The following is a 27,958-nucleotide window of genomic DNA, read 5'->3' as shown; positions in this document are numbered from 1 at the left end:
ATGATCCCAAGGGAGAGAGGCTGGATTGGCCCCTGGGCTGGACAGGGCCTCCTGCAGAGCTGCACGGGCAGCTGGTTAGGGGCACTTCTAGGGGAACAGGAACCCATGGGAGGATGAGGGATGTATCACTGTGTGCTGAGTGAAGATGCTCTTTGTGTGTCTTCCTAACTATGAAAGATCACCAGGGGCTCCAGGGCTTTACTCTCTTATATTGGTGCTCCTGGCAATGTGACTTGGAAGCTTTTCCCATCAAGGGATGGAAGCTTGACCCTAACTCCTTTTGGCCAATAGAATGTGGTTGAAGTGATGAAGGCCAATTCTAGGCCTAAGCTCAAGAGATCCTGTAGTTTCCACTTGGTCCTGAATTCCTGTGACCTCCTGGATCAGCTAGCTCGTTGGGGGATGAGAAGGCATGTAGAGGAGAGATGACTTGTGCCAGCTGAATCACCAACTACCAGCAAATCTTCTTCGGATCTGCCTGATAATACCATTTGTGTCAGCTACCATGTGATTGTCATTTTAACAGAAACCACTTGTCATGGTCTTCGTAGACCGGGACCTGGGGACTGGAGTCAGCGAGAAGAGGGACACAGGGGACCCAAGTCTTGAGTGAAACAAGGGTACTTTATTTGCATAAATGCATGCTTATATATCTTCAATAAAATGATGACTCAGCCATTAAAAAGAATGAAATTTCACCAGTTGCAACAAAATGGATAGTCCTTTAAGTACAAGGTACCTGAAGAGAGTCAGTACTAGAGGGAGTCACTGAAGGGAATCCAAACAGGTGCCCTTTCCCATGATCTCAGTCCTGAGAACTCGTGCAGCTCTGCTCGTTCTTGTTTTCCAGGACCTGATAAGGAACAGAGAGTCCTTGAGAAATGGCACACAAAGGAAGAAAACATATTGGATCCCTTAAAATTGAACGTCCCCTTGAAGGGTTGTTGTTGAATCACGCGAATACACTGGGATTCTTGGCCCCCGGAGGAGAATTCAATCCGGGGCCAGAGACGAGGCTTGATCGCTCAGAGCTTTTGTGTAATAAAGTTTTATTAAAGTATAAAGGAGATAGAGAAAGCTTCTGACATAGGCATCAGAAGGGGGCAGAAAGAGTACCTGCTTGCTAGTGTTAACAATGAAGTTATATAATCCAAAGAATGTCTGGAGGTTGTAAAGACCTCATCAGACCTACCCCCATAATTTACATTTTAAGGTAACACTGTCCTCAGGCAGGATACATCCTTGTAAAGACCAGGTCTACTCCCATAATTTACATTTTAAGATAACAGAAGGTTTAATCCAAAGACTGTCCTTAGGCAGGATAAATTATTGTTATATAATCCTAAGGAATGTGGAGAAAGAAAAAAAGTTTGTCCTTTCTTCCTCCTTGAGAATTACAGACCCTTCTCTCCTTGGGGACCTCTAGACTCCTTATCAACCTGCCTAGGAACTGACTCTCACCCTGACAACCATTGGATGTTGATGGAGAAAACAGACCCTTCCTCTACTTCAGATGGCACCTGCCTCCTGGTGAACCAACATCTCCAGGGTTGGGGTCAAAATGCGGAACCAGCTGAGCCGTGACCTCAACTAGGGACAAGTTAGAACAAGCACATCTGTCTGGCAGCCCATGCAAGCAAGTCTTTAGATAAAAGAGAGTAGGTTTTAATACGGCTATCAAAACACTAAAATTTATTGTGAGGACTTTATAAAAATAAAGAATGGTTCTGCACAGGAAAAGAAAAAAATATCCTGTAGAGTTTAACACCTGAAGTTCTTAAAAATAAGTATGGATTTATGAACTATCATTATTTCCTTCACTAGCTATGTTTTATGACTTCTCATAATTACTTGAAAGGGACTTTATAAACATAGACGTTTATATTTAAGATGGATAAAATTGGGTTTATGGTAAAATAATTTGACAGCAAGAATGTTCTTGAGTATCAGAAAAGTAGGTAAATCTGTCACCTTTGATAGAGAACAGAGTCTAGTCAAATTTATCTTACCTTGCCTTAGTTCACTAGTACTTTGCCTAGCTCACTATCTTGGAATTTCTTTTTCAAGTCAACAGAGATGAAAGCATGTTGCAACACAGCATCTGAATGCATAAAATAGTTTTAGGACCAACTGTTTCATTCATGGTTTTATCTTAATTGCAATTGATTCCAGTCTTAAAACAGAGACGTGTAGGTTTACTTCAAGTCATTTTGTAAGGGGATTATGTTGTTGCCATGTACCTTTGAGGACCCTGCCTGGTCTTGCATTCCCTGTTAGCCATCTGTTAGGTAGCTCTTTAAGTTTTATAAACAGTTTGGAAAACTAAAATCATGGCATCCGGTCCCATCACTTCATGGCAGGTAGACGGGGAAACAATGGAAACAGTGAGACACTTAGTTTTTTTAGGCTCCAAAATCACTGCAGATGGTGACTGCAGCCATGAAATTAAAAGATGCTTACTCCTTGGAAGGAAAGTTATGACCAACCTAGACAGCATATTAAAAAGCAGAGACATTACTTTGCTGACAAAGGTCTGTCTGGTCAAGGCTATGGTTTTTCCAGTGGTCATGTAGGGATGTGAAAGTTGGACTGTGAAGAAAGCTGAGCACCAAAGAATTGATGCTTTTGAACTGTGGTGTTGGAGAAGACTCCTGTAAGTCCCTTGGACTGCAAGGAGATTCAACCAGTCCATCCTAAAGGAAATCAGTCCTAAATATTCATTGGAAGGACTGATGCTGAAGCTGAAACTCCAGTACTTTGGCCACCTGATGCAAAGAACTGACTCATTGGAAAGGACCCTGATGCTGGGAAAAACTGAAGGCAGGAGGAGAAGGGGATGACAGTGGATGAGATGGTTGGATGACATCACTGACTCAATGGACATGAGTTTGAGCAAGCTCTGGGAGTTGGTGATGGACAGGAAAACCTGGTGTGCTGCAGTCGATGGGGTCACAAAGAGTCAGGCATGACTGAACAACTGAACTGGCTGAACTAAACAGGCATTTTCAGAAAAAAAGTTGCCAGAGCACAGAGGCTGAGAGCTTGGGCTGTGGATTGAGACAGACTTAGGTACAAATCCTGGCTCTGTCAGGGCTTGGTTCAGAGTCTTAGTCATAAGCTGTAAAAACTGGGCAACAGGATTTTCAAAGGATTTAAAAAAAATAAAATATGTGAATCACTTCCTAGTACGTGGTGATATTTTAAGTGATTCCATGCGAATCATAAAATGAGCTAAATAAATTGAGTTGAAAATAAATGTTCTAGAAAGAGGTTACAGTGAAAATAATCACAATTTTATAGATATTAACTTGACATAATGTTCTAGCTAACTAATCATTTTATGATGTACCAAGTTTGATATTTTTTTCAGATGTTGTATATAGGATTAGCTATTTTAAAGCATTCAGGAGTTAGAATAAAGTTTAATTAGAGGTCATTTGCATGTTTTAAGAATAATAATGAGTGTTCTCATTTTCAATAATGAAAATTTCCCTGAGGTGTAGAAAAGGAGTGAAGAGGACATAGGATGAAGACATTTTCAACTAATAAGAACCTGTTGGGTTGATATGTTGCTGTACTCAGAGTCTCTGTGCTTGGAGTCTTTACACATGAAAACAAGTTATTCTGTAATTATTGCTATTTTTTAAGACATCCATTTTTTTAAAAAAATTATTCGTTTTTTAGTTGTGCTGGGTCGTTGTTGCTGCACACGGGCTTTCGCTAGTTGCGGCAAGTGGAGGATACTCTTTATTGAAGTTTGTGGGCTTCTTATTGCAGTGGCTTCTCTTGTGCGAAGCATGGGCTCCAGGTGCACAGGCTCAGCAGTTGTTTCAAGGCACAGGAAATCTTCCCGGACCAGGGACTGAACCCATGTCCCCTGCATTGGCAGGGAGCCTCCCAACCACTGTACCACCTGGGAAGTCCCTCCTACAATTATTTTGTCAATGTGGTAATTTAATTCTCTTAGACATAAGTACCAAATGAATCACCATTTTCCCATACCAACTTGGAGAGTCAGCCTATATCAATTTTCATTAGAAAATTGTATGCAGATGACACCACCCTTATGGCAGAAAGTGTAGAGGAACTAATAAGCCTCTTGATGAAAGTGAAAGAGGAGAGTGAAAAAGTTGCCTTAAAGCTCAACATTCAGAAAACTAAGATCATGGCATCCGGTCCCATCACTTCATGGGAAATAGATGGGGAAACAGTGGAAACAGTGTCAGAATTTATTTTGGGGGGCTCCAAAATCACTGCAGATGGTGACTGCAGCCATGAAATTAAAAGACACTTACTCCTTGGAAGGAAAGTTATGACCAACCTAGATAGCATATTCAAAAGCAGAGACACTACTTTGCCAACAAAGGTCCATCTAGTCAAGGCTATGGTTTTTCCAGTGGTCATGTATGGATGTGTGAGTTGGACTGTGAAGAAAGCTGAGCACCGAAGAATTGATGCTTTTGAACTGTGGTGTTGGAGAAGACTCTTGAGAGTCCCTTGGACCGCAAGGAGATCCAACCAGTCCATCCTAAAGGAGATCAGTCCTGGGTGTTCATTGGAAGGACTGATGCTAAAGCTGAAACTCCAATACTTTGGCCACCTCATGTGAAGAGTTGACTCAATGGAAAAGACCCTGATGCTGGGAGGGATTAGGGGAAGGAGGAGAAGGGAATGACAGAGGCTGAGATAGCTGGATGGCATCACCGAGTCGATGGAGATGAGTTTGAGTCAACTCTGGGAGTTGGTGATGGACAGGGAGGCCTGGTGTGCTGTGATTCATGGGGTCACAAAGAGTCAGATATGACTGAGCAACTGAACTGAACTGATGCTCTCAGTTACTTAACCTCCACAGGCCCCATTTCGACAAATAATTGAAGATTATACAAAGGAAAAATAATTTATTGTATCAAATGCTGTGGGTATTAGTAAAAAGAAGATACAGTCCCAGCCCTCAAGGAATTTACAATTAAGTCAGGACCAAATACAGAAAAGTGTCTGAAACGAAGTGTCAAGTAGACTGTAATTGTGTGTGTGTGTGCGTGTGTGTGTGTGTGTTCAGTTGTTCAGTTGTGTCTGACTCTTTGTGAACCTGTAGCCCACCAGGTCCCTCTGTTCATGAGATTTCTCAGGCAAGAATACCAGAGCAGGTTGCCATTTCCTCCTCCAGGAGATCTTTCTGACCCAGGGATTGATCCCAAAACTCTTCAGTCTCCTGTGTTGGCAGGCAGATTCTTCACCACTGCGCCACCTAGGAAGCCAGGGTGTCTTAAAAAGTGCAAATTGTACTCTGCTGTATAGGGGTAGGGGAGGGTCTGTTTGGTGGGAAGAGGTTAGGGAAGGAACTATATTATAGAACAACCTCAAATAAGCAGGATTCCAACAGCCCCCTGGCGTTTTGGTAGGCTGCCGTAACTAGAGACAGTGAGAAAGCATTGGCTATTCATTCTGTGGTCACAGGTCATTGATCAGGTTGGGCATCATGTGCATTTAAGGGAACTCAGGTAAGAAGGTGGAGGTTACACTGTTGATGGCCTTGAATTTCAGGGAAAGTTTCAGTAGGAAACAAGACAATTCACGTCCTTCATCTGAAAAGGAGAGAAATGAGCTTGTTCTCTGTTGGTTCTTTGTACAAATCTTTATTACAGAAATAGTTACATCCTTTCACATATAATTATTTATTACATCCTTTCACATATAATTATTTACTGACAATGCCTCTTCCAGCACTGGGATGCTGGGATGACTCGCCAGTATATTTACTGCAAAGGACAAAAAATGGATGTACAGTTGACCCTTGAACTACATGTGTGGGGGTGGAGTGTGGGGGGGTAAGGGGTGCTGAACCTCCTTTCTGCAGAAAATATGCATATAACTCTACAGTCAGTCTGCCAAATCTCTGGTTCTGTGACCACAAATTCAACCAACTATGGGATTCTGTAGTACTGTAGTATGTATTTGGTGAAAAAAATCCATGTGTAAGTAGACCCATGCAGTTAAAAACCCCATTGTTCAAGGGTCAACTGTATTTTGTTCACTGAAATCTTTTGACTCTGATGCTTCCACGTGAACATAGTTTCCCCTTCCTTTTAACTCCCCCACATTTTAGATCTGCTTTGCTCATTACATGCTATATTTTTATTTCATATTGTCATTATGTACATACACATCTTCCCTTTCTTACCCCAGTGTTCAACCCTAGGAGGTGGGGCTCATGTCCAACCTATCTTTGCATATCCTACAGTGCTTAGCTTAAAAGGGGTTCAAAAATACATGTTGAATGGATACATGGTTTAATTAATATTTGCTTCCTAGTCAAATCGCTAGGCTAAGTGTAAGAAAATTTCTCAGTTTTCTTAACCCCATTGCTTTGTTAATTTGTCGGCGATATATAAAACACCACTTTGTTCATGTTTTTTGTATTTTTTATTACAACAGTAATACAGGTTCACTGTAGAAAATTACAGATAAGCAAACGGAAGAAATCAGAATCTCCCATAATCCTAACCAAGAAGTAACCACAGCTACTGTTTCAGAGGAGTTTGTGAGGCAGAGTTGATGCGCATTTTTTAAAGCATTTAATACACGTGGCTAATTTGCCCTTTTGAAAGGGCAACTATATTGTGTCCCCACTTTTGGTGTTGAGAATACTAATCCTGTCAAAATGAGGGGAGCAAAAATCACTCCTTTATTGATGTACATTTCTTTTGCATAGTAATTTAGTTGAATAATTTTTCATGTGTTCACTGACCATTTGTATTTCCTTTCTGAATTGTCTCTTCATAATTTTTTTTTTTTTGCCCATTTTTTAATTGGGATTCTCTCTCTCTCTCTTTAAAAAAATTTTATTTTGAGAGCCGCGTGTGTATTAATAAACACTTTCTCCAGTCAGGTGTTTGTCTTTTAACATATTTCCTTTCAGCGTCACCGATCCCTAGGAAGAGGGTCTAATAAACCAAGTGAAAGTCAGACCCGTGATCACCTCTTCCTCTCATTTCTAAGTTGAGTCCATGTCAGGAGCTAAACATCTTCCAGGAACGGAAGCAAACATAGCAACCACCAGTGGAATATTATTTTCTCTATGAGGACATTTTCTGAAACAATGATAAAAATAGCATTGAAAAAATGTTAAATGCCCTATCTTTTGCTGTTTACTAAAAATTTTCAACTAATCCGACTACTTTCTTTTCACCCTTATTTGTATGATATGAATATTATACATAGTACTGGCTTTAAAAGGAATAGAAAGGGAAGTACAGACTCTTGGTGACAAGTTAGAGTTGGTAATTACAGCTGACAGTGACGTCTGTCCCTCCTCTACGGACACACTGAAGAATTCCATGGGGTCGGTAGGGGAGTCATGTATGGCTGGGGCACTCCATTCAATAGAAAATGAACACGCTTATGGTGTGCTAACTAAGAACTTAGCTGGGGGCAATACTGAAATTCTTCTTAGAAAATGGAAACCATAAAAGGGGAGAAAAGCGAAAGAAATTACAAAAGGGAAAAAGCAAAGCAACATGGCTGGGAGTATAGAAGTACACAGAAACGAAGAAAAGGAAAAAGAAATAGCCATGAGAAAACAGAAGTGATTGATAAGCAAGGCTTAGAAAACACATAATCTTTACATTTATTATGGGGCAATCATCAAAATGTAGTTCAGTGTTACACTGTTTAATTTATGTAGGTGGGGAATTAAAAATATGGAGCTTTTAAAAAAATGCATTTCAAATGAATTTAGCTCTCTTAAGGCATAAAAATACTGGTTAAACGTGTCTCCCATGGGCCATAAATGTTGAAAAGTTTGTTTTTGAAATCTTTAAAAAATTTTTTGTCACACATGCATACAGCTAAACTGGGTGTTAGAAACCCCGCAAGCTGTTTGCCGGAATTCAAAGTGCTGTCAGATTCTCCTATTATTTTCAGATGTTCCTTCACCAGCGGTAGCTTCAGAACCAAATGGGAAAACTGATAGTTTATAACTGTATTGGGGTTAGATAAATAAAAGGTGCCTGGTTAAGGGATCTTTTGACTTGAAGTCACTTTAAAATTCAGTGAAAAGAAGAATTGGATAAAGGACCTAAATCTAGGGATATGATAGTTTGTGATCACAAAATGCAGCCCAGAGTCAAACACTTGCCTGAAAAAAAAAAAAAAAAAACCCTAGGAGGATTTATTGACCTGGGGATGCTGGCATATCTAGGGACAAAGAAAGCAACAGATAATCATTTTTAATTGTATTTATTTTTCACTTTTTTCCAAACTCTTACTTAGTTCAATACTTTGAGTAGGAAAATGAGAAATTCCAGATAGAAGCAAAAATGTAAGTTTGTCTGGCTAGTTTTAAAACCTCTTAAAGGTTATGAAATTATTAAAATATTTATGAAAATAATGCTAACATGAAGATGATTTACTTGTACTAAAGAACAACTTAGAGGCAAATTTTCAAGCTTCCTGTTAAGTAGTCTTAAAGTCTTATTTAAAAAATAGTACTAATTAAATGTAAATGTAAAGTTAATAGTCTATGGGAGAAATAAAACCTGGATGCTTTTATTTCAATTAAAAAGTAAAGTACAATTGCTTTGGGAGAAAAAAATAGGCAAAGAGGGGTAATACTATTTAAAAACTTAGAAGACAGGTCACCACAAGTCTAAGACAGGTCTGGGACTCCTGCGTTTTCGGGTGGCCATCTGAGTAGCATGACTCATGCAACAGCCTCCCTCCTTGGCCTCTTTCCACAGTGAACCAGAAGCCAGTGATGAAAATCACAGGAAAGCAGAACCTCAGGAGAGTTCAAGTTCTGACATAGGAACATGTTTTGCATCATTAGGGATGCCAGACTAAAACTTGCAGCAGGGGTTTTGGTCAGGATGAGAGACAGGTTTAAAAACTACTAGGTGACTCTACATAGTTGCACTTCAATGAAATGGAAAGGAGCTATCTTCTAAAATTTTTTTTAACATTTAATTTTTTTTCCCCAGCCTGATTTAATTTCCTGACCTGTGAACCCAGACATTTACAAAACCTATTGCTATGGTTTTAAAATAACTTTTAACTTTAATGATTTTCACAATTATGGATCAATACTACAATTTATTCTGTCAACTGCAGCAATACTCAACATTAAACCAATTTATCTGTTTTCTAATGCCTGACTTTTCTGAATTCGATAGTGGTTTAACTTTTTCTTTCAAATACACATATATGTACATACAATACATATGTACACCTACTATATATATACACATATATATATACTCTATATATATACATATATATATACACTCTACATACATGCCCCTACACTAAATATGCTAAAAAGTGTCACCTTCACATGTTATAAGGGGCCCCAAAGAGTTCAGGATTTGTAGCGCCGATCTATAGAAAGATACAATATTAAAAATCACAAAATACTTCTGTGGAGTCTGAGACAAAACCAAACAACTCTGTATATCCAAGCATGATCGGAACAGCCTCTCTTGATTAACTTTATCTAAACTGATATAACAGCACAAAATGAAACAGAAATGATGTCCCTTCCCAGTTCATCTGTTAAAAAGCCAGTTATCTACCTTCGAGTGTCCGCCGCATACCATACTTGGATGACACTTCACAAAGTGAGAAACTCGAAGCCTTTGCAACCAGCCTTCTCTATGTGATGGGAAACAGCGGATAAAGCGGAAACCTGCAAGGCTCTGGGGCGACGTAGCTGTAATTAAGGAAAACCCGGGCCCGAGTTGGCGGAGTCCCGTCTTGCGGAGTCCTCGTCCTCGACGAGTGGGAGGGTCACCGGGGAGAGACTAATAAGGGCAGCGGCGCGCGCCCCGGCCCCACTCGCAGGGCGCTCAGTGCCGCGGTGCTCAGCCTCGCGCTCGCCCGCCCACCGGCCGGCGAGCCCCGCACGCGGCCAAGGTAAGTGCGCGGCGCCGCGACCCCGCGCCCGCCCGCTCCCCCGCGCGCACGCTCCCTCGCGGTTCTGCGTCTCCGCCGCACCCGTTTCCCCAGAAAATCTGAAAGCCGGGCTCCGCTCGTCGGTGGGTCAGGGTGCGTACGGAACGCACACCTGCCATTTCGCATTCCCGTAGGTAGCTGTAGCCCGGGAGGCCGCCCTGTGGGCACGACTGGGCCGCCTGAGCGCGCTGCGTAGATGCTGGTGGGTCGTGTTCGTGTGTGCCCACCCTGCAGGCTGCGGGCTTTATACTTTAGTTCTAGGTGCTTCTGCCGGATCTGTTTGTCTGTGGAGCAGAACTGAGAGCCCTGCTGATGCGGTCAAGACACCGAATACAGAAGGAAAAAAAAAAAATCTCCAGGGAGAAACGCAGAAAACAAATCCACTCAAAAGAAACCCGTGCCGTTAGAGCTTTTTGTTTGTTTGTTTGTTTGTTTGATCTCTGTCTAGAGACGTCCCCCGCCTAGAAAGCGAGGAGACAGTGAAGGGGCGTACACTGCGGGGCGCGGGGTTGCGGCGCCGGCTCCCCGCGCGGTTACCGGTCCTGCCCTGCGGCTGCTTCTACGAGCGCGACTCTCAAGGCTGCGGCGCGGCCGGGGCGCGGGGGGGGGGGGGGGGTGTCCCGGGGCTGGGCTCCCCGGGCCCGCTCCTCCCGGAGCGCTGGCCCGGCGCCCCGATGGTCGCGCAGCCCGCGGCTCCGGCCGGCCGCCCGCGCGCTGCGGAGTCGGAGAGAAGTTTGTTGGCTCGGAACCCAGCCGGCCGCGGCCGCGGGTAGCCCAGCTCATCCGGAGCGCGCGGCTTGGAAGCGAAAGCTGCCCCGAGAAGGTTACGGCGAAGGCGAGTCGGTGGGCCGACCGGCGGGGGGACGGGCCGGGATGCGGCAGCCCCGGAGGCACCGAGACGCGAACTGCGGGAGGATGCGAGGAGCCGGGTTCCGGAACCCAGCCGCAGGGGACGCGGGTTGCGGGAGACCCCGTATCCTGCAGATGCCTGGAGTGTTAAGGGCGCCATCCCGGGATTGCACCGGCGAGTCCTCTGGGACTGGGAACTGGGAGCTTAAAGGAATACATTGCGGTGCCTCCATTCCCGCTCACAGCCCCCCCGCCTTCCCCCGCCACCCCCATCCCAAGACTACCTGATTCCCTCTTTGGCCTGAAGGAGAAGGCTGCGGAGCAACCAGATGGGAGGATGGTTCGTACGCGGAAAAGGATTTTAAATCTGCCCAATAATAGAGATAGACCCTCTTCATCAGCCCCCTTCCCACCCATCCTTACAAACACACACACACACACACACACACACACACACACACACACGGACCGACCAAAGTTGCTTTTTCTGCCCAAAACGAGCGCTGCTGTTGTTCTTTAAGGGATTTAAATAACCTCTTAACTAAGTGAGTCTTTCAGCATCTCCTTTTGGTCCATAGGGAGAAAACGGGACCCTCCCGAAGTAGAGATCTTTGATACGTGCATCCAGAGCTGGAAGGGAGATGTTTAGGTCCTCAGATGCTGTGAAACACCCCTAAAAGTCCCTTTCTCAGGAATATCTCTCTTCTGAGTGGGAAAGACAGTGATCCTCAGAGGTGGAAAATTCATTCTCTCCCTGGGGGTATAGAAAATGGAGAAAGTTAACAGGTAGGTGCTTCTGTGAAAAGTGGCCAGGAATGTAAGTGGGGTTTCCTGAGAAAGGAGGGAGAAGGTGGACCATGGAGCAGGGGAGAGAGTCTGAACCTGGTAAGAAAAGGTCAGAGAAAGAGCAAAAAGGTAACAGAAAACCCAATGTGATTACTCTCACAGTTGGGACATTATCTCTGTGCCTGAATCATCATCATGGAAGGAAACCACCTAAGACAGATGGAAGCCCCTGCTAGTCTCTAGAAATGAAAAATTCCCATCTACTTTCAGGTCCTTCAGTTTAATTTTTTCCTGCTGCAATTTTAGTTCATTTATTTCCCCAGCAGACAGAAAGGCCTGAGGGGTACACAGAATGGACGTCTTAAAGGCAGGAGAAGATAAAGAGATAGAAACCATGGTTGTATGGCCAGTTGGGATCATAAGTACAAATTCAAGTGAAGAATGAAAAATTAGCAGGAGTAGAAACTAAATAGAGCTAGCAAGACGCTAATATAGAACCTGAAGAGGATGCTGGAAAAAAATATTTGGGGTGGGCCACCTTGGGGAGTATATGTTAAAGCAGCAGAGAATAAGGAGGCTTAGCAGAATAGAGCAGAGGACATTCCAATCAGAAGGAAAGGCATGCATGGAGGCTTAGAGGTGGGGGCCAGCCGTCATCTGCCTGGTAAGATGGAGAGTCCAAGCTGGAGCGAAACCTGAGATGAGGACAGCAGAGAGCCCCTGCCCAGGAGAGACTAAAGGGAGGCCGGAGAGGCCAGAGGCACACAGGGTGTGACTCTGCAGGCCGTGAGTGAGACAACCAGGTGAGGAAGCCGCACACTGCATTTGGAAATGGTACAAAGATGGCAGATGCAACAGTGATACTAAAAAAAAGAACAGAGTGGAACACCAGGCCTGTCTTATCCACGCAAGCCTCGGGAGGCCCACAGCTCCTCTGATCTCTCTCTGGGAGAAATAAAAGATGATCTTGAGAGGCGAGAGTAGTTGATCAGAATGTTGGTAGAGGCTTCCAAATGGAAACATCAAGAAAAGTTGATAGATAGGCAAAGTTGTGCTCAGTTGCTAGTCATGTCTGACTCTTTGCGACCTATGGATTGTAGTCCCCCAGGCTCTCGTTTCTGTGGAACTCTCCAGACAAGAATACTGGAGTGGGTTCCTGTTTCCTACCCCAGGGGATCTTCCCCAATCAGGGATCCAACCCGCATTTCTGGCATCTCCTGCATTGACAGGTGGATTCTTCACCACTGTACCACCTGGAAAGTCCCCCCCAAACATTAATATATTTATTTAAAATTTGAAATGGCATTGGGTCACTGATATATAAATACCTGTTTCAGGCAGAGCTAGAGAATTAAAATCGGACAAAATCTAGATTGGTCATGACAGTCAAATTGAGAATAGTATCTAGAAAGTTGATGGCAACAACTGTCGTTCAGAGAAGTGAGTCAATAAAAGAAACAGTTATTGAGGGTGGAGAGAGTTGCTTAAACCTTCTGTAGGGTAACCTAGGCCTGGAGATCCCCTGGAAAGTTGGCATTAGTTTTGAAGTGACAGGAGAAATCACAGAACTTTGAAAAAATGTGATAGAGTTGATCAGCTTTAAGAAATATAAACATTAGGAACTAGGGGCTATGTTTTCAGTAAAGGAAGACAAGTTTAAAGTATTTTTTTTTTTTTTTTTGTCTCACTGAAATCGTAAAATCTCACTGGTTAATAACTGAAATTATGTTCACTGAGCCTTCTTTTTAGTAGTTTTTTCTTTACTTCTCTGTAACTCTTCACTTTATCCATATATTGCTGTAATTGTTAAATCTCTATATGGATATATTTATTACTTGGTTTCAACCTTTCATTTGTTTAGTTTTAGCCCACATGTATTGCCTTAGACTATATTCATCCTACAAACTGATCAAATAAGGATCCATTAAATGCCAAGTTGAAACAAAATGCAGATATCAGATGCAATCTACTTTCTTCAAGGTATTCAGTACAGAGAGGAGATAGAATGTCCACAAGTTACCACAAAGGAGTGTAGCCCAAGCTGAATCGGGGCTGGGTCCTGAGTTCTGGTTGATCACAAGGTGATGAGCTCCAGGATGGGACTTGCAGACTTCAGAGAGGACATAGAGGGTGAAATACATGTGGAAGGCAGAGTAGATGGAGAAAAACTTGGAAGAACATTCCAGCATGTTCAGAAGCCTGGAACATTTGGGGAACTGGGAATAGTTTGATGGAATATAGTGTGTTGGAAGGAGGCAGCAGGACATGAGCCTGGTCGGATGAGCTGAGGCCCAGCTGTAACACAGCCCTGAGCGCCTACCTCCCTGAGAAGTAGGCGTGGAAAGCACTAGGAGACTTTCAGATGGCAGAGCTCAAAAGTCAGGTCTTTGTTTTAGAAATAGAAGTCTTGGGCAGTAGGGTGATGGGGCTCCGGGGAAAAGGCCTGGAAGAGAGGAGATTACTGAAGCCTATCATACTTTTCCAGAATCAAAATGGTGAGGATGTGAACTAAAGCAGCTGTTGGGAGGATGGGGAAGTTGGTATGCATTCAAAAAATGTCTCAAAAGTAGACTTTATAGACTTTGATAGAGATCTGATACAAGGGATGAAGAATTAATTCAAGATGATTTTGAAATTTCTTACTTGAATTCCTAGGTTAAAGATGATGCTTGTAATTAAAAATGTCAAGATGTTTCCCTCAAATGTAAGAAGGGCAGAAATGTTACCAGGGCTGCAAAAGACCTCTGCAAACTCATTTCAACTTCATGACTACACTCTGCAAACTCACTTCAATTTCATGAGTACATTCTGTAAACTCACTTCAATTTCATGACTACAGTCGATGGCAAAATTATGAAATAAGCTAGAATGAGTCCTAAGCTCTTAAGGATTTTTTGTGTGTATGTATGTGTGCTATTGTTTTATACAGTAGGTTATAGACTCTACTATAGCTTCACTAAAGATAGAGTCTAAAGATTGGTAAAAGAACAAATGTGTAACACCTGTTGCTTTTGCTTATTTACAAGATGTGTCTCTTCATAACAGTATGGCCAGATTTCCTTGGTGGAGTTATGTATAGGCACATTGGAGGATAGTCAAGAAGGTTTGATTTTAAATCAACCCACTCCGCACTCACATGGCATTTCTTTTTGTAATGAATGCTTTGAAAACAGGGGTTCTCGCAGTCATTTCACAAATCCAGCCATGGTTTCTTTTTCTTTTTTTGGCTGCTCTACAAGTATGGGCAGAAGGCAGAAATTGAACTCAAGCCTCCTGCAGGAAGTTCCCTTAACCAGTGGACTGCCAGGCAAGTCCAAAGCCTGCTTTTTTATTAAAAATATTCAAAATATTGTGTTGCTCATTTAGCAGCCTATGTAAAATGAATCAGTGTTCCCTTTCTACTTTCTCCTCTGTTTTTTTTCTTTCACTTGTCTTGGCTGTGTTATTTTCTATTTTGGTGTTAGATCTAATGCTTTAAACCTTTAGCAAAAACCAAATTTCAGAGATGTAAAACAAGTGTCATTAACTGTTAGATGGAAAAGCATCTAAAATTGGAATTGTGGTGTTGTGGAAGACTCTTGAGAGTCCCTTGAGCTGCAAGGAGAACAAATCAATCAATCCTGAAGGAAATCAACCCTGAATATTCACTGGAAGGACTAATGCTGAAGCTCCAATACTTTGGCTGCCATGTGTGAAGGGCTGACTCATTGGAAAAGACCCTGATGCTGGGAAAGACTAAAGGCAAAAGGAGAAGGGGGCAGCAGAGAATGAGATGGTTAAGATAGCATCACCAACTCAGTGGACATGAGTTTGAGCAAACTGTGGGAGATGGTGAAGGACAGGAGAGCCTGCTGTGCTGCAGTCCATGGGGTCACAAAGAGTCAGACATGTCTCAGCGACTGAACAATGACAACAACGGTAAAATTTTCATGTTCCATTGTAGGAAGTTTGGCTTTGGTTTCCTGTGAAGTGGTCCTTCACCATCTTATCCAGCAAGGTTCCTTTCGTCACTTGTCTACTTATTCTGTGTTCCTTTGCTTCCTACTGTCTGTTTCTCAAAGAGGACTTAAGAGTTTGTTTACTTGCAATCTCCCTGATCAGAGTGACCCAGGGACTGTTTGGCTCACTGCTGTATCCCCACAGGCACATAGTAGGGCGTCATCCTGTTGATGGGATGCAAGATTCAGATATCCCAGTGTTCCTCCTATCTTCTTTGTGCTCTCTGTACACAAATATGGATTAATAAGGAAGTTAAAAAATCTATGTCCTAGTTCAAACATTCTTGGGTTCGATAGTTACTTTCTAGGATTTCAAGACCTGGATTAAGGAAGTTTAAAGGATAGTGGCTTTTTAAAGTTCCCTAAACCCAACCAGTCTCTGCAAATATTTCTGGTTGGCAAAGGAGAGGGAGAACAAGGGATGTGGGTGGAGGTCACAGTCCAGCCTTCAGGCAGCCGCCATCTCTCTGCTATTAAGGCAGTGAGAAATCCGCTGCAGGCAGGGCTGTCTGGATGACGTGCGAGGGCTCCTGGTCTCCAGGAGTGTTGTCTGCCCAAGACGCCCTGTGCTAAGCACATGTACAGTGGTGACGTTGGTACTCTGCAGTGCTGGGAAGAAACTGAAGGGTCTGGCTAGAATCTTGATGGAGATGAGCTAAAATCTGAGAAGGAAGCATATAGGGATGTGATAGGTCTGCCTCACATCCTGATAGTAATCATCATGGTATATCAGCAGAGGGTTTCCAGTTAAGCAAACCTAGGCTTGAACTCAGGGAGCCTCACTATGACATTTAAAGTTTCATGTCTGTGCCAGGCAAGAAAATTCCTTCTCTGGACCCTACATTTTAGAAGGCTCTGACATGGCCTTGCTCTGTCTGTGCATTTGCTCTCAGGGGAAAGAGTCCACAGAGATCAGGGACCCCGCCCTTACCCAAAGCCAGAGCTTTTAGACCAGGCTCTAGGCACCTAAGATCCTGGCATCCCCTGACCAACTGGCCTTCAGTCCTCTTGCAGAATCTTGCAACCTCCTCCTCGGGTTCCCCTTCCCAGAGGCAGACTAAGCACTGGTATGAACACTCCTAGGCCAAAGGGGCAGTCAAGGAGAGGCGTCTGCAGGTGCCGTAGACAAAAGTCAGCTTTCTGGCAGGTTCTCACACGTGTGAATGAAGCCCCTCATGGTGCAGATCGAGCCAGGTTGTCATTAGTCGCTAACTCTTTGTGACCCCATGGACTGTAGCACGCCCGGCTTTTCTCCTTCACTGTCTCCCAGAGCTTGCTCAAACTCATGTCCATTGAGTCAGTGATGCCATTGAACCATCTCATCCTCTGTCGTCCCCTTCTCCTCCTGCCCTTAATCTTTCCCAGCATTAGGGTCTCTTCCAGTGAGTCAGCTCTTCTCATCAGGTGGCCAAAGTACTGGAGCTTTAACTTCAGCACCAGTCCTTGCAATGAATATTCAGTATTGATTTCCTGTAGGATGGACTGGTTTGATCTCCTTGCAGTCCAAGGGGCTCTCAAGAGTCTTCTCCAGTACCAGAGCCCAGCTTTTTTTATAGACCAACCCTCAACATCTGTATACGACTACTGGAAAAACCATAGCTTTGACTATACAGACCTTTGTCGGCAAAGTGATGTCTTTGCTTTTTAATACACTGTGTAGTTTTGTCGTAGCTTTTCTTCCAAGGAGCAAGCATCTTTTACTTTTGTGGCCACAGTCACTGTCTGCAGTGATTTTGGAGCCCAAGACAAGGAAATCTGACCCTGTTTCCACATTTTCCCCATCTATTTGTCATGAAGTGAATAGCGTGGAAGCAGGAATGGGGAACAATGCAACGGGAGCTTTGGTCCAGCCCAGAGGCCAACGCATCCTTGCAGAATGCTCTGTTCAATTCTAAATGCAGCCTTGACTTTTAGTCTTCATGAAATATGTGCTAAGAGGAAAGGAAGAAACACACATTTCTTATCAGTTTTATTAGCTTTAGTTTTGACTTTTAAACATTTAGACATATGGAATATAGATTTCTTGCCTTACACCCGCTAATGTTAAGAGCCAGCATGCCTGGCTCTCAACTTATTATGAGTATTAAATAAAATACCATATATAAAAGAAATTCTGCTTCAGAAAACGAGACCATGTGTCTGACCAGTAATCTCCATATCTTTCTTAAAATGCATCAAAAGCCATCTTTGTACAAGTTTGAAAAAAGTGATTTGGGGAAGTCACTCAATCAGTAAAGCATTATAATGAAGATTAAAGTTTAAATCTTACCTGGGAAGAGTAACACATTCAACTATGATAACATTGGCCTGGATGCATTTGTGAAACTATCTTGATAGTCAGCAGGCTGGGGTCTGAGGGGACAGCAGAGAAAACAGGCAAGTTTCAATGAGGAAGGCGACCTTTGGCTGGTGGCACAGCCCAGAAGTGAGAGATTCAGGAAAGGCCCCACAGGCGGGTGGAGGACAAGGACCAGTCTGAGGATTGGGGAGGAGCTGGGGGACAGGGCCAGGAAAACCTCAGAGGGGGCTGTGCCCTTGAGAACTGTATTGGAGTCGACCCTGGAATTCCCTGCAGCAGAGGGTTAAGATCTAGGAAATGTGTGTGTGTGTGTGTCTCAGTGTACAAGGATTCATTTTGAGACCTTGATAAAAAGTTTCTTCAAATCTTTCTGGCTGAGTGGAGTACATCTCTAATCAGGACCGGAATAACAGAAACCCCCAACAGCAAACACATTAAAAGCATACAAAAAGGAACAATGCACAGTATAATAACCCTTGAAATAGTGTAAGATTCTGAAATGCCTTAATAATTATAAAATATTCAGTTATTGTTACTAGAGATTCAAATGTTAAGTGTAATTCACTGTGTCTCAAGATTTGCAAGTTGGCAGTTTCCAGTACTTTTGAACTCAAAGAATATCTATTGAGGCTCTGCTTTTCTAGATACTATGCTCAGCACCAAGATACAGTGATGGACAAGACACATAGTCCCTGCCCTGAAGGAGTTTAGAGTAGAATGAGGGCAATAAACTTGGGTACAAACAGAAGAGTCTGAGCTCGAGAATAGCAGGGCCAGAACATCTATTGGTCAGGAAAGGGCTCTTCCGCATAGTAATATTTAAACTGAAAGATGCAGGATGAACAGGACCCAACACATTCCTGCATGAGGAAATAGCACGTGCAAAGGCCCTGAAGTTAGAAAAAGTCAAGGAATTTGAGGTACAGGACATCAGCTGGAGAGGTGGTTACTCGGGGCTTCCTTCTAGGCCATAGGAAGGCTTCTGGATTACATTCCAAGTTTGACTGCTATTATTTACCTGCTAAGTCGTGTCTGACTCTTTTGAGACCCCTTGAGCTGTCCATGGAATTCTCCAGGCAAGAACACTAGAGTGGGTTGCCATTTCCTTCTCCAGGGGATCTTCCCCATCCATGGATCAAGTCCACAGCTCCTGCTACATCTCCTGCATTGCAAGTGGATTCTTTACTCCTGCTCCACCAGGGAAGCCCTCCAAATTTGATGGTAAACCATGAAAGGGCTTGAGATGGGCAGTGACGTGATCTGACTTTGATGTTAAGGAACGCTCTCCAGTGCTATGTAGAGAGCAAACCTGGTCAGGAGCCTGTGGTGGAGGGGAATAGTGAGGAGGCTGGGGAAAAGTCTTCAGGGCAATCTGAGCCAGGCAAGCGGCGGAGGCGCAGACAGCAGTGTGTGGCTCTCAGAGGTGTTTGGAGTAGCACTGATGCCCCTTGTTGGATGGAGATGCGTGAGATGGCAGTAGGGAAGGCAGAAGAATGCTTAGGATTCTCGTTGGAGCGTCTTGATGAGGGTGAATTATAGAGGCGAGGAAGAGCATAGTCAAGAAGCAAGCATTTAGTTTGGTGTTGAGATATATATAGATGCTTGTGTGATGTCTGAGAGAGACTACTGAGTGGGTGGCTGGATGCACAATCCAAAGTTCAGAGAAGAAGGCTAGACTGAAGCTGTGAATTTTAGATTCATTATCTGACAGATACTACTTAAAGCAGAGAGAATCAGTAAGATGACCTAAGGAGACATTATAAAGAGAGAGGAGAGGAAGATACCACCATTCAAATACCCTCAGACTCCCACAGATACCATCATTAAGAAATCAGGTAGAAAAAAAAATCTGAGAAGGGGATTTAGATGGAATACCAGCAAAGGCGAAGGAGGGAGGCTGATGAGAAGGGAGGGTTTCAAGGAGGGAGGGGTCAGCTGGTGGAGTTAAGACACCGGGAGAAAAGGATTCTTCTTTCAAGTTTTTGGTGAACTTGGCCAGAAACATTTCAATAGAGTGGTGGAACGGCAATTCTTTAGTAACTAGAACATTTAGCCAACTAAATATAATGTCTATTCTTCAAACATTTTGAATAAGTGAGATTGAAATTAAGTACTGTTATCCTCCAAGTGACTCGAATATTTTGGGAAACCCCAAGATTGAACTCATATGCTTATGCCTATAGCTCTCTGCTTCTTTGTTCCTGAAACAGGGACCAAAGCTTCAATGAGCATAGATTTTTAAGATGCTTTGGCACTTCTCCATTCTTCAGTTATTGCTATCAATCTCAGGCTGAATAGATAGATATAATCATAAATTTTCACTTGTTATTTATGAATATGTGGAGTAAAACAATTATAATAGCAGAAACTTTTTTGAACACTTACTGTGTTCAGTGCCCTGTGATATGATTTCTCCATGTATTAAGTGATATAGTTGTAGAATTATTCTCAGTTTTCAGATGAATAAATGAAGTCTTGATGAAATTACATAGTGTCCATAACCAGGCAGAGCCTGGGCATGAAGTTTTAAACACTGTACTACACTGCTAATTTATCAACTCATAAAAATCACTTTGGTTAAAAATGCAAACAATCAAGCATATCTCTGAAGTTGAGATCAATATTTGTGAGCTCATTTATTTGAAATAGAACTGTTTTAACAGCTACCAACTGACTTGAATTAATAGCTGTGATAAGTTTGTAAAGTCATATGAGGATTATGACTGTAGATGGATGAAAGAGTTCAAAAGAAATAAGCATAAAACCAGCTGTTTGATTTTTAGAACCACACATGTGGTTTTCATATTGAAATTACTGCTTCTAGCTATTCATGCAGAAAAATCTAAATCTTGAATTAATTTTAAAATGCTAATCTAGGTATTTGGCACAGGCAGAATATCAAAAATGGTGGCTTTAGGGTTTTTTTTTTTTCCGAAAGAGTGTCTATTGACAACATCTAGCCTTTAGTGTCATGCATTCTTTTCTATTTGACTTGAATAAACTTTGAATTTGGAGAAGGCAATGGCACCCCACTCCAGTACTCTTGCCTGGAAAACCCATGGATGGAGGAGCCTGGTAGGCTGCAGTCCACGGGGTCACAAAGAGTCAGATACGACTGAGCGACTTCCCTTTCACTTTTCACTTTCCTGCATTGGAGAAGGAAATGACAACCCACTCCAGTGTTCTTGTCTGGAGAATCCCAGGGATGGTGGAGCCTGGTGGGCTGCCATCTATGGGGTCACACAGAGTCTGACACGACTAAAGTGACTTAGCAGCAGCAGCAAACTTTGAATTATGGCAAAAATGGTATAATATGATTTTTATATTTAAAACTCTTACAATAGCTATTCTAATAATACTGCAATTAAATATACTGAGAGGGCCATTATATTTTTACTTGCAGTCTGTTTCCATGTTTTTGTTGTTGTTCAGTCACTCTGTCGAGTCTGACTCTTTGAGACCGCTTGGACTAAAGCGTGCCAGGATTCCCTTTCCTTTACTATCTCCCAGAGTTTGCTTAAACTCAAGTCCATTGAGTCCATGATGCCATCCAACCATCTCATCCTCTGGCGTCCCCTTCTCCTGCCTTCAATCTTTCCCAGCATCAGGATCTTTTCCAATGAGTTGGCTCTTCCATCAAGTGGCCAAAGCAGGAGCTTCAGCTTCAGCATCAGTCCTTCCAATGATATTCAGGGTTGATTTCCTTTAGGACTGACTGGTTTGATCTCCTTGCTGTCAAGAGTCTTCTCTAGCACCAAAGTTCGAAGGCATCAGTTCTTTGGCGCTCAGCCTTTTTTATTGTCCAGCTCTCACATGCATACATGACTACTAGAAAAACCATAGCTTTGCTTATATGGACCTTTGTAAGCAAAGTAAGAAGAAGGCAATGGCAACCCACTCCAGTGTTCTTGCCTGGAGAATCCAATGGACAGAGGAGCCTGGTGGGCTACAGTCTATGGGGTTGCAAGAGTCAGACACAACTGGGTGACTAGACAATGACGACAAAGCAAAGTGATGTCTCTGCTTTTTAATACGCTGTCTAGGTTTGTCATTGCTTTTCTTCCAGGGAGCAAGTGTATTTTAATTTCATGGCTGCAGTCACCGTCTGCAGTGATTTTGGAGTGCAAGAAAATAACATCTGTCACTGTTTCCATTGTTTTCCCTATGCATGAAGGGATGGGATGGGATACTATGATCTTCATTTTTTGAATGATGAGTTTTAAGTCAGCTTTTTCACTCTCCTCTTTCACTTTCATCAAGAGACTCTTTAATTCCTCTTCGCTTTCTGCCATGAGAGTGGTGTCATCTGCATATCTGAGGTTATTGATATTTCTCTCTGCAATCTTGATTCCAGCCTGTGCTTCCTCCAGCCCGGCATTTCACATGGTGTGCTCTGCATAGAAGTTAAAGAAGAGTGGCAATAAGAGGCCCTGATGTACCCCTTTCCCAATTTTGAGCCAGTCTGTTGTTCCATGCCCGGTTCTAACATGTTTCCATGTTAGTTACTTCAATATAAAAAAATAACTTAAGTAACGTTTATGTTTTTCATTACAGGGATTTGTTTTATTAAAATTTTTATTGTGATATGTACAAAGTAGTAACCTACATCAGAAAGACAAACAATTATGAAAGGTAACAACTAAAGTTAAAAATGATGCCAAGTCAGGCTCAGATGAGGTAGGCATTACATATATCCTTTGTTTTTCTTTAAATAGAAGGAAAGATTACTATTCAGAAGAGAAAAAAAACTGTGAAAAATATAATTCTACTTTTAAAATATAAATCATATGACCAAAAGGACAGGCCAAGTGAAATTCACTCAGCTGTGTCCAACTCTTTGCAACCCCATCGACTGTAGAGTCTGTGGAATTCTCCAGGACAGAATACTGGAGTGAGTAGCCTTTTCCTTCTCCGGGGGATCTTCCCATCCCAGGGATTGAACCCAGGTCTCCTGCATTGCAGGCAGATTCTTTTCCAGTTGAGCCATAAAGGAAGCCCTAAAGGACAGGCAAGAAAAGAAAAAGAAAAAAAAAAAACAAAAACTGATAAATTAAACTACATGAAAAAAAAAAAAAAAACCTTCTCTGTAGTGAAGGACGCAATTAACAGAGTGAAAAGATAATCTACAACATGGAAGAAAATGTTTGCAAATCATTATGACTGATAAGGGGGCTTCTCTGGTGGCAATGCAGGAAATGTGGGTTCAATCCCTCAGTCGGGAAGATCCCCTAGAAGAGGGCATAGCAACCCACTCCAGTATTCTTGCTGGGAAAATCCCATGAGCAGAGGAGCCTGGCTGGCTACAGTCTATGGGGTCACAAAGAGTCGAACATGACTGAAGTGACTGAGCAAACATGCATGTCTGATAAGGGATTAATTTCCAAAATATACAAAGAATTTCTACAATGTAACAAAAACAAAAAACAAGAAAAACAGATTAAAAAATGGGCAAAGGATTTAGGTAGACGTTTATCTAAAGAAGATATACAAATATCAGATAAAAGATGTTCAAATCACTAATCCTTAGGAAAATGAAAATGAAAACCACAATGAGATACCATTTTACACCCATTAGGATGACTGCTATTTAAAAAAATAAAAAAAAGCAAAGAAACAAAGCAAAAAACCAGAAACTAATAATGTTAGCAAGGACTGGAGAAATTAGACCCTGGTTCACTGTTGGTGGAAATGTAAAATGTTGCAGCTGCTAAGGAAAACAGTATGGGAGTTCCTCAGAAAATTAGAATTATCATATGACCCTTTCTGAGTATGTACCCAAATTGAAAGCACGGACTTGAACAGATTTTTGCACATTCATGTTCATAGCGGGATTATTCACAATAGCTAAAAGATGGGAGCACCCAGTGTCTCTCAGTGGAGGAATGGATAAACAAACTGTGGTATGTACATAGAGTGGAATGTTATTCAGCCTTAAAAAGGAAGAAAATACTGACACATGCTATGACATGATTGAAATTTGAGGACATTACTCCAGGTGAAATAAAGTCACAAGAAGATAAGTACAGCATGATTCCCCATATATGTGATTTAGGGCAGTCAGATTAGTAGAGACAGAAAACAGAATGGCGGTTGCCAGGGGCTAGGGGTGGGAGAAATAATGAGCTATTGTTTCATAGATACAGAGTTTCAGTTTTGCAAGATGAAAAGTTATAGATGGTGGTGGTGAATATACAATGTGAAGTACTTAATGCCATTGAACTATACTCTTAAAAATGGTTACGATGGTAAATTTCAATATTTATATTTTACTAAGAGTAAAGTCTCCTCTGTCCTGGAATTCTCCAGGCAAGAATATTGGCATGGGTAGCCATTTCCTTCTCCAGGAGATCTTCCTGACTGAGGGATCAAACCCAGGTCTCCTGCACTGCAGTCAGATTCTTTATCATCTGAGCTGCCAGGGAAGCCCCCCTGCCGCCACCCCCAATAAAGATATATATATATATACAAATCATTGTATATGTGGTGTGGTTTTAAAAAGATTGCAAAGAAGAGAAATAAGAGGGTGTATGGACATTAATAAAAAGGAACTAATCTGAAAAATTTTCAAAGCTTTCTTATGCATAATAAAGTCTACATTAATATATAGTGTCTAATTATAAGAAAAACTATGACAAATGTAGACAGCATATTAAAAAGCAGAGACGTTACTTTGCCAACAAAGTGTATCTAGTCAAAGCTATGGCTTTTTCAGTATCACGTATGGATGTGAGAGCTGGACCTTAAAGAAGGCTGAGCACCGAAGAATTGATGCTTTTGAACTGTGGTGTCGGAGAAGCCTCTTGAGAGTCCCTTGGACCACAGGGAGATCAAACCAGTCAATCTTAAAGGAAATTAACCCTGAATATTCATTGGAAGGACTGATAGTGAAGCTGAAGCTTCAATACTTTGGCCACCTGATGCAAAGGGCTGACTCATTAGAAAAGACGCTGATGCTTGGAAAGATTGAAGGCAGGAGAAGAGGACATCAGAGGATGAGATGGTCGGATGGCATCACTGACTCAATGGGCATGAGTTTGAACAAGTTGCAGGAGATGGTGGTGGACAGGGAAGCCTGGCATGCTGCAGTCCATGGGGTGTCAAAGAGGCGGACACAACTGAGTGACTGAACAGCAACCGCAAATTATATATAATCAGATATCCAATTACATAATTATATATGATGTAAAAATCTCTTGTGTTCTCCTTGGTGCTGAGGATTTGCTGGGGATGATAATGAAAGGAACTGCATGCACCAGCTCTATTCAGATGTTCTGTTCTGTTGCAGATCTGTGGCCACTGGTTCCCATGGTTCTGAGGCGCCATGAAGCTCGCTGGCTCTTGGAGGCTTTGGCTCTGGGCGGCAACGTTCCTGCTTCCTGTTTCCGCTTCCGTGATGAGCAGGGACAAGCCAGGTACCCAGGTCGCCTTTGTGTCCAGTCTCCAAATGTTATTTGTAGTCTTTATTTTTTAAAAAATTATTAAAATAAATCTTATGGTTGAAGAGGACATAGATTAAATCTACAAATAAAAAATAGATAAGAATTTATTGTTTTCCCCATTGACCTTCAAGTCACACATTGAGAATGCCTAAATTTACATTTTTCAATATATGTATTAATCTAAATAGCTTTTATTTATCTCATTGATATTTATAAATATAAGTATGCATTTTGCATCCATGTGTCTATTTCTCCCTTTCACCTTTAAATAATGTTAGTTAAATTATTCAGATTATAATATGGAAACTCATTCCCAGTTAGTATTAAGGCATGTATCTAATGTTAATTAGAGAAAAGTGAAAACAGACTAAAATAGAAAAAGAAAGGTAGCTTAATTATATGTCAGTTTTGTAGTGTCTGAGATGAAGTGAACAGGAAAATAACAGTCTTGAGAGCACTTTTTGACCTGAATAGATAATTGTTGTTATTTAGTGGCTGCGTTGTGTCCGATTCTTTTGCAACCACATGGACTGTAGTCCACCAGGCTCTGCTTCCATGGGATTTCCCAGGCAAGAATACTGGAATGGGTTGCCATTTCCTTCTCCAGGGGATCTTCCCAACCGAGGAATCGAACCCACGACTCTTGCATTGACAGGTTAATTCTTTACCACTGAGCCATCAGGGAAGCCCTAATATTTACATGCAGTTGTTAAATTATCAACCTCATAAATATTTCCAAAGGACTTGAAGGCAATTTGAAACATTTATTTCCATCTCTGATTTTTAAACATGATCAAGTGGCTAATTTGGAAACCTTTTCTTGAACATTGAGTATGTGTAAGTTACTGAACTACATGCATTCTATATTATAAAGTTTAACTAGACCCACTGAAAGGCCATTTGTTAAACAAAAAGAAGCTTTGACTTGCTTTCTGTGCAAATGACCACACATGATGAATTCTGACAATAGTCATATATGATGATATGTCCTGAGAGTGTGAGTTGTCTTATGCTTATTTTTGAATATTTCTTTCAGAATTTTGGCTAACAAGGTATATACAGGTTTATAACACACCCTAGTAGAGACTTTTGAGACTTTTATAACAATCTCTTATAAAGGTATAACACATCTGAGTCTCTTGAACATTTTGTGAGTCTTTATGATTTTTCACTAATTTGGCAGGAGGTACATTTCATAAAATAATCTTCATGGGAGTTTGAATATGCTAACACCATACCAAAGATATCCTGTGGCTCTCATACGTTTTTGGGGTGGGGGAAACACTTTCTTTTATCAGAAAAATCAGGAATGACTCATGGCAAAAAGTAGTACATAGGGCAGGGAGTTTATTCTGATAATGTTGCGACTCTCCTCAATTTTTTTAATGTCTCTTCATTTTAAGAGACATAGCAGGTAATGCAAGTAATTACTTAATCAGAGGGGATAGGACTTTTTTGGCTAGAAAGGAGAGTGAATCAGTTTCCAGGCACATGCTAGTGTGTAATAAGTGTTCCTGATGATGATCTGAAGGATCTACACAAATGGTTTTCTAGTTTTAGTGTGAATAAGGATCATCTGGAGTATTGATTCCCTGGTCCCACTCCAGAGACACCTACGATGCAAGGCAGCCTGGGGCGGAATTCAGTAATTGACATTTTTAACCAGCTTCCCAGGTGAATCTAATGCCCCGTGTTTTAGGAAAATAAACACTCACCTTTTTGATAATTGTCTCTTTTTTCCTCAGCTGGTTATCTTGTACCAGGTTCCTTTTATTTTTTTATTTGTTTACTTATTAATTTACACTTTAATAACTCTTTTTGGAGGGGTAAGAACATTTAACATGAGCTCTACCCTGGTAAGACATTTCTTTATTTTTATAGCTGATGTAACCTTCCATTTATTTATTTTTAAAATGTATTATTACCTATTGATTTTTGACTATGCTGGGTTTTCGTTGCTGCAAAGGGTTTTCCTAGTCGTGGCTAGTGGGAACCATGCTGCAGTTGCAGCACAGGAGCCCCTCATTGCAGAGGTTTCTCTTGCTGCAGAGCTCAGGCTCCAGGGCGCACGGGCTTCAGTACTTGTGGCACGTGGGCTCCGTAGCTGCAGCTCATGGGCTCCAGAGCACAAACTCAGTAGTTGTAGCACATGGAGCTCTTGCTCCACGGCGTGTGGGATCTTCCTGGATCAGGGGTTGACCCCGTGTCTCCTGCATTGGCAGGCTGATTCTTTACCACTGAACCACCAGGGAGCCCCACACTTCTACATGTATAATAGAGTACTGTTCGCTGTGGATCTCCAGAAGGTAATCATCTTGCAGAACTGAAGCTCCGCCACCTTGGGATTTCCCTGAATGTGATACTCCTGTACTTTGCTATCCCAATTCTTTAATCAGGTTTACTGTATATGGGGAAATTGGAATGCATATGTTCTGGCTCAATTTACTCTACCACATTAATCTTTCTGAAAGAGTTTCCTGGGTGTGAATTCCAAGTTGATCAAAAGTCTAGTAAGCTTTATGTAACTTGAAGTATGGAGGGAAATGACTAAAGATGAAGAGTTGATTTTATTAGATTGTCTGGTAGGAGGTGCTCGTGAAACAACTCACCCTAAACCTGCCGTCGAAGTTACTTGATTG

General features: G+C 42.1%; 1 protein-coding gene across 1 annotated transcript in view; it reads left to right on the top strand.

Annotated features, from left to right (window-relative positions):
- Positions 1-8,591: 8,591 nt before the first annotated feature.
- COL19A1 (collagen type XIX alpha 1 chain) overlaps positions 8,592-27,958 on the top strand; it is a 448,270-nt gene continuing 428,903 nt past the window's right edge. The window contains exons 1-2 of the mRNA XM_045161980.1: positions 8,592-9,909; positions 25,166-25,292. Coding sequence (XP_045017915.1) covers positions 25,202-25,292 — 91 coding nt within the window. The 5' untranslated portion in view covers positions 8,592-9,909; positions 25,166-25,201. The remainder of the gene's footprint in view (positions 9,910-25,165; positions 25,293-27,958) is intronic.

The sequence above is a fragment of the Bubalus bubalis genome, chromosome 10, assembly GCF_019923935.1.
Source record: "Bubalus bubalis isolate 160015118507 breed Murrah chromosome 10, NDDB_SH_1, whole genome shotgun sequence".
Classification (NCBI taxonomy): domain Eukaryota; kingdom Metazoa; phylum Chordata; class Mammalia; order Artiodactyla; family Bovidae; genus Bubalus; species Bubalus bubalis.
The sequence above is the reverse complement of the archived record's forward strand: the minus strand, read 5'-3'. Positions and strand labels throughout refer to the sequence as shown.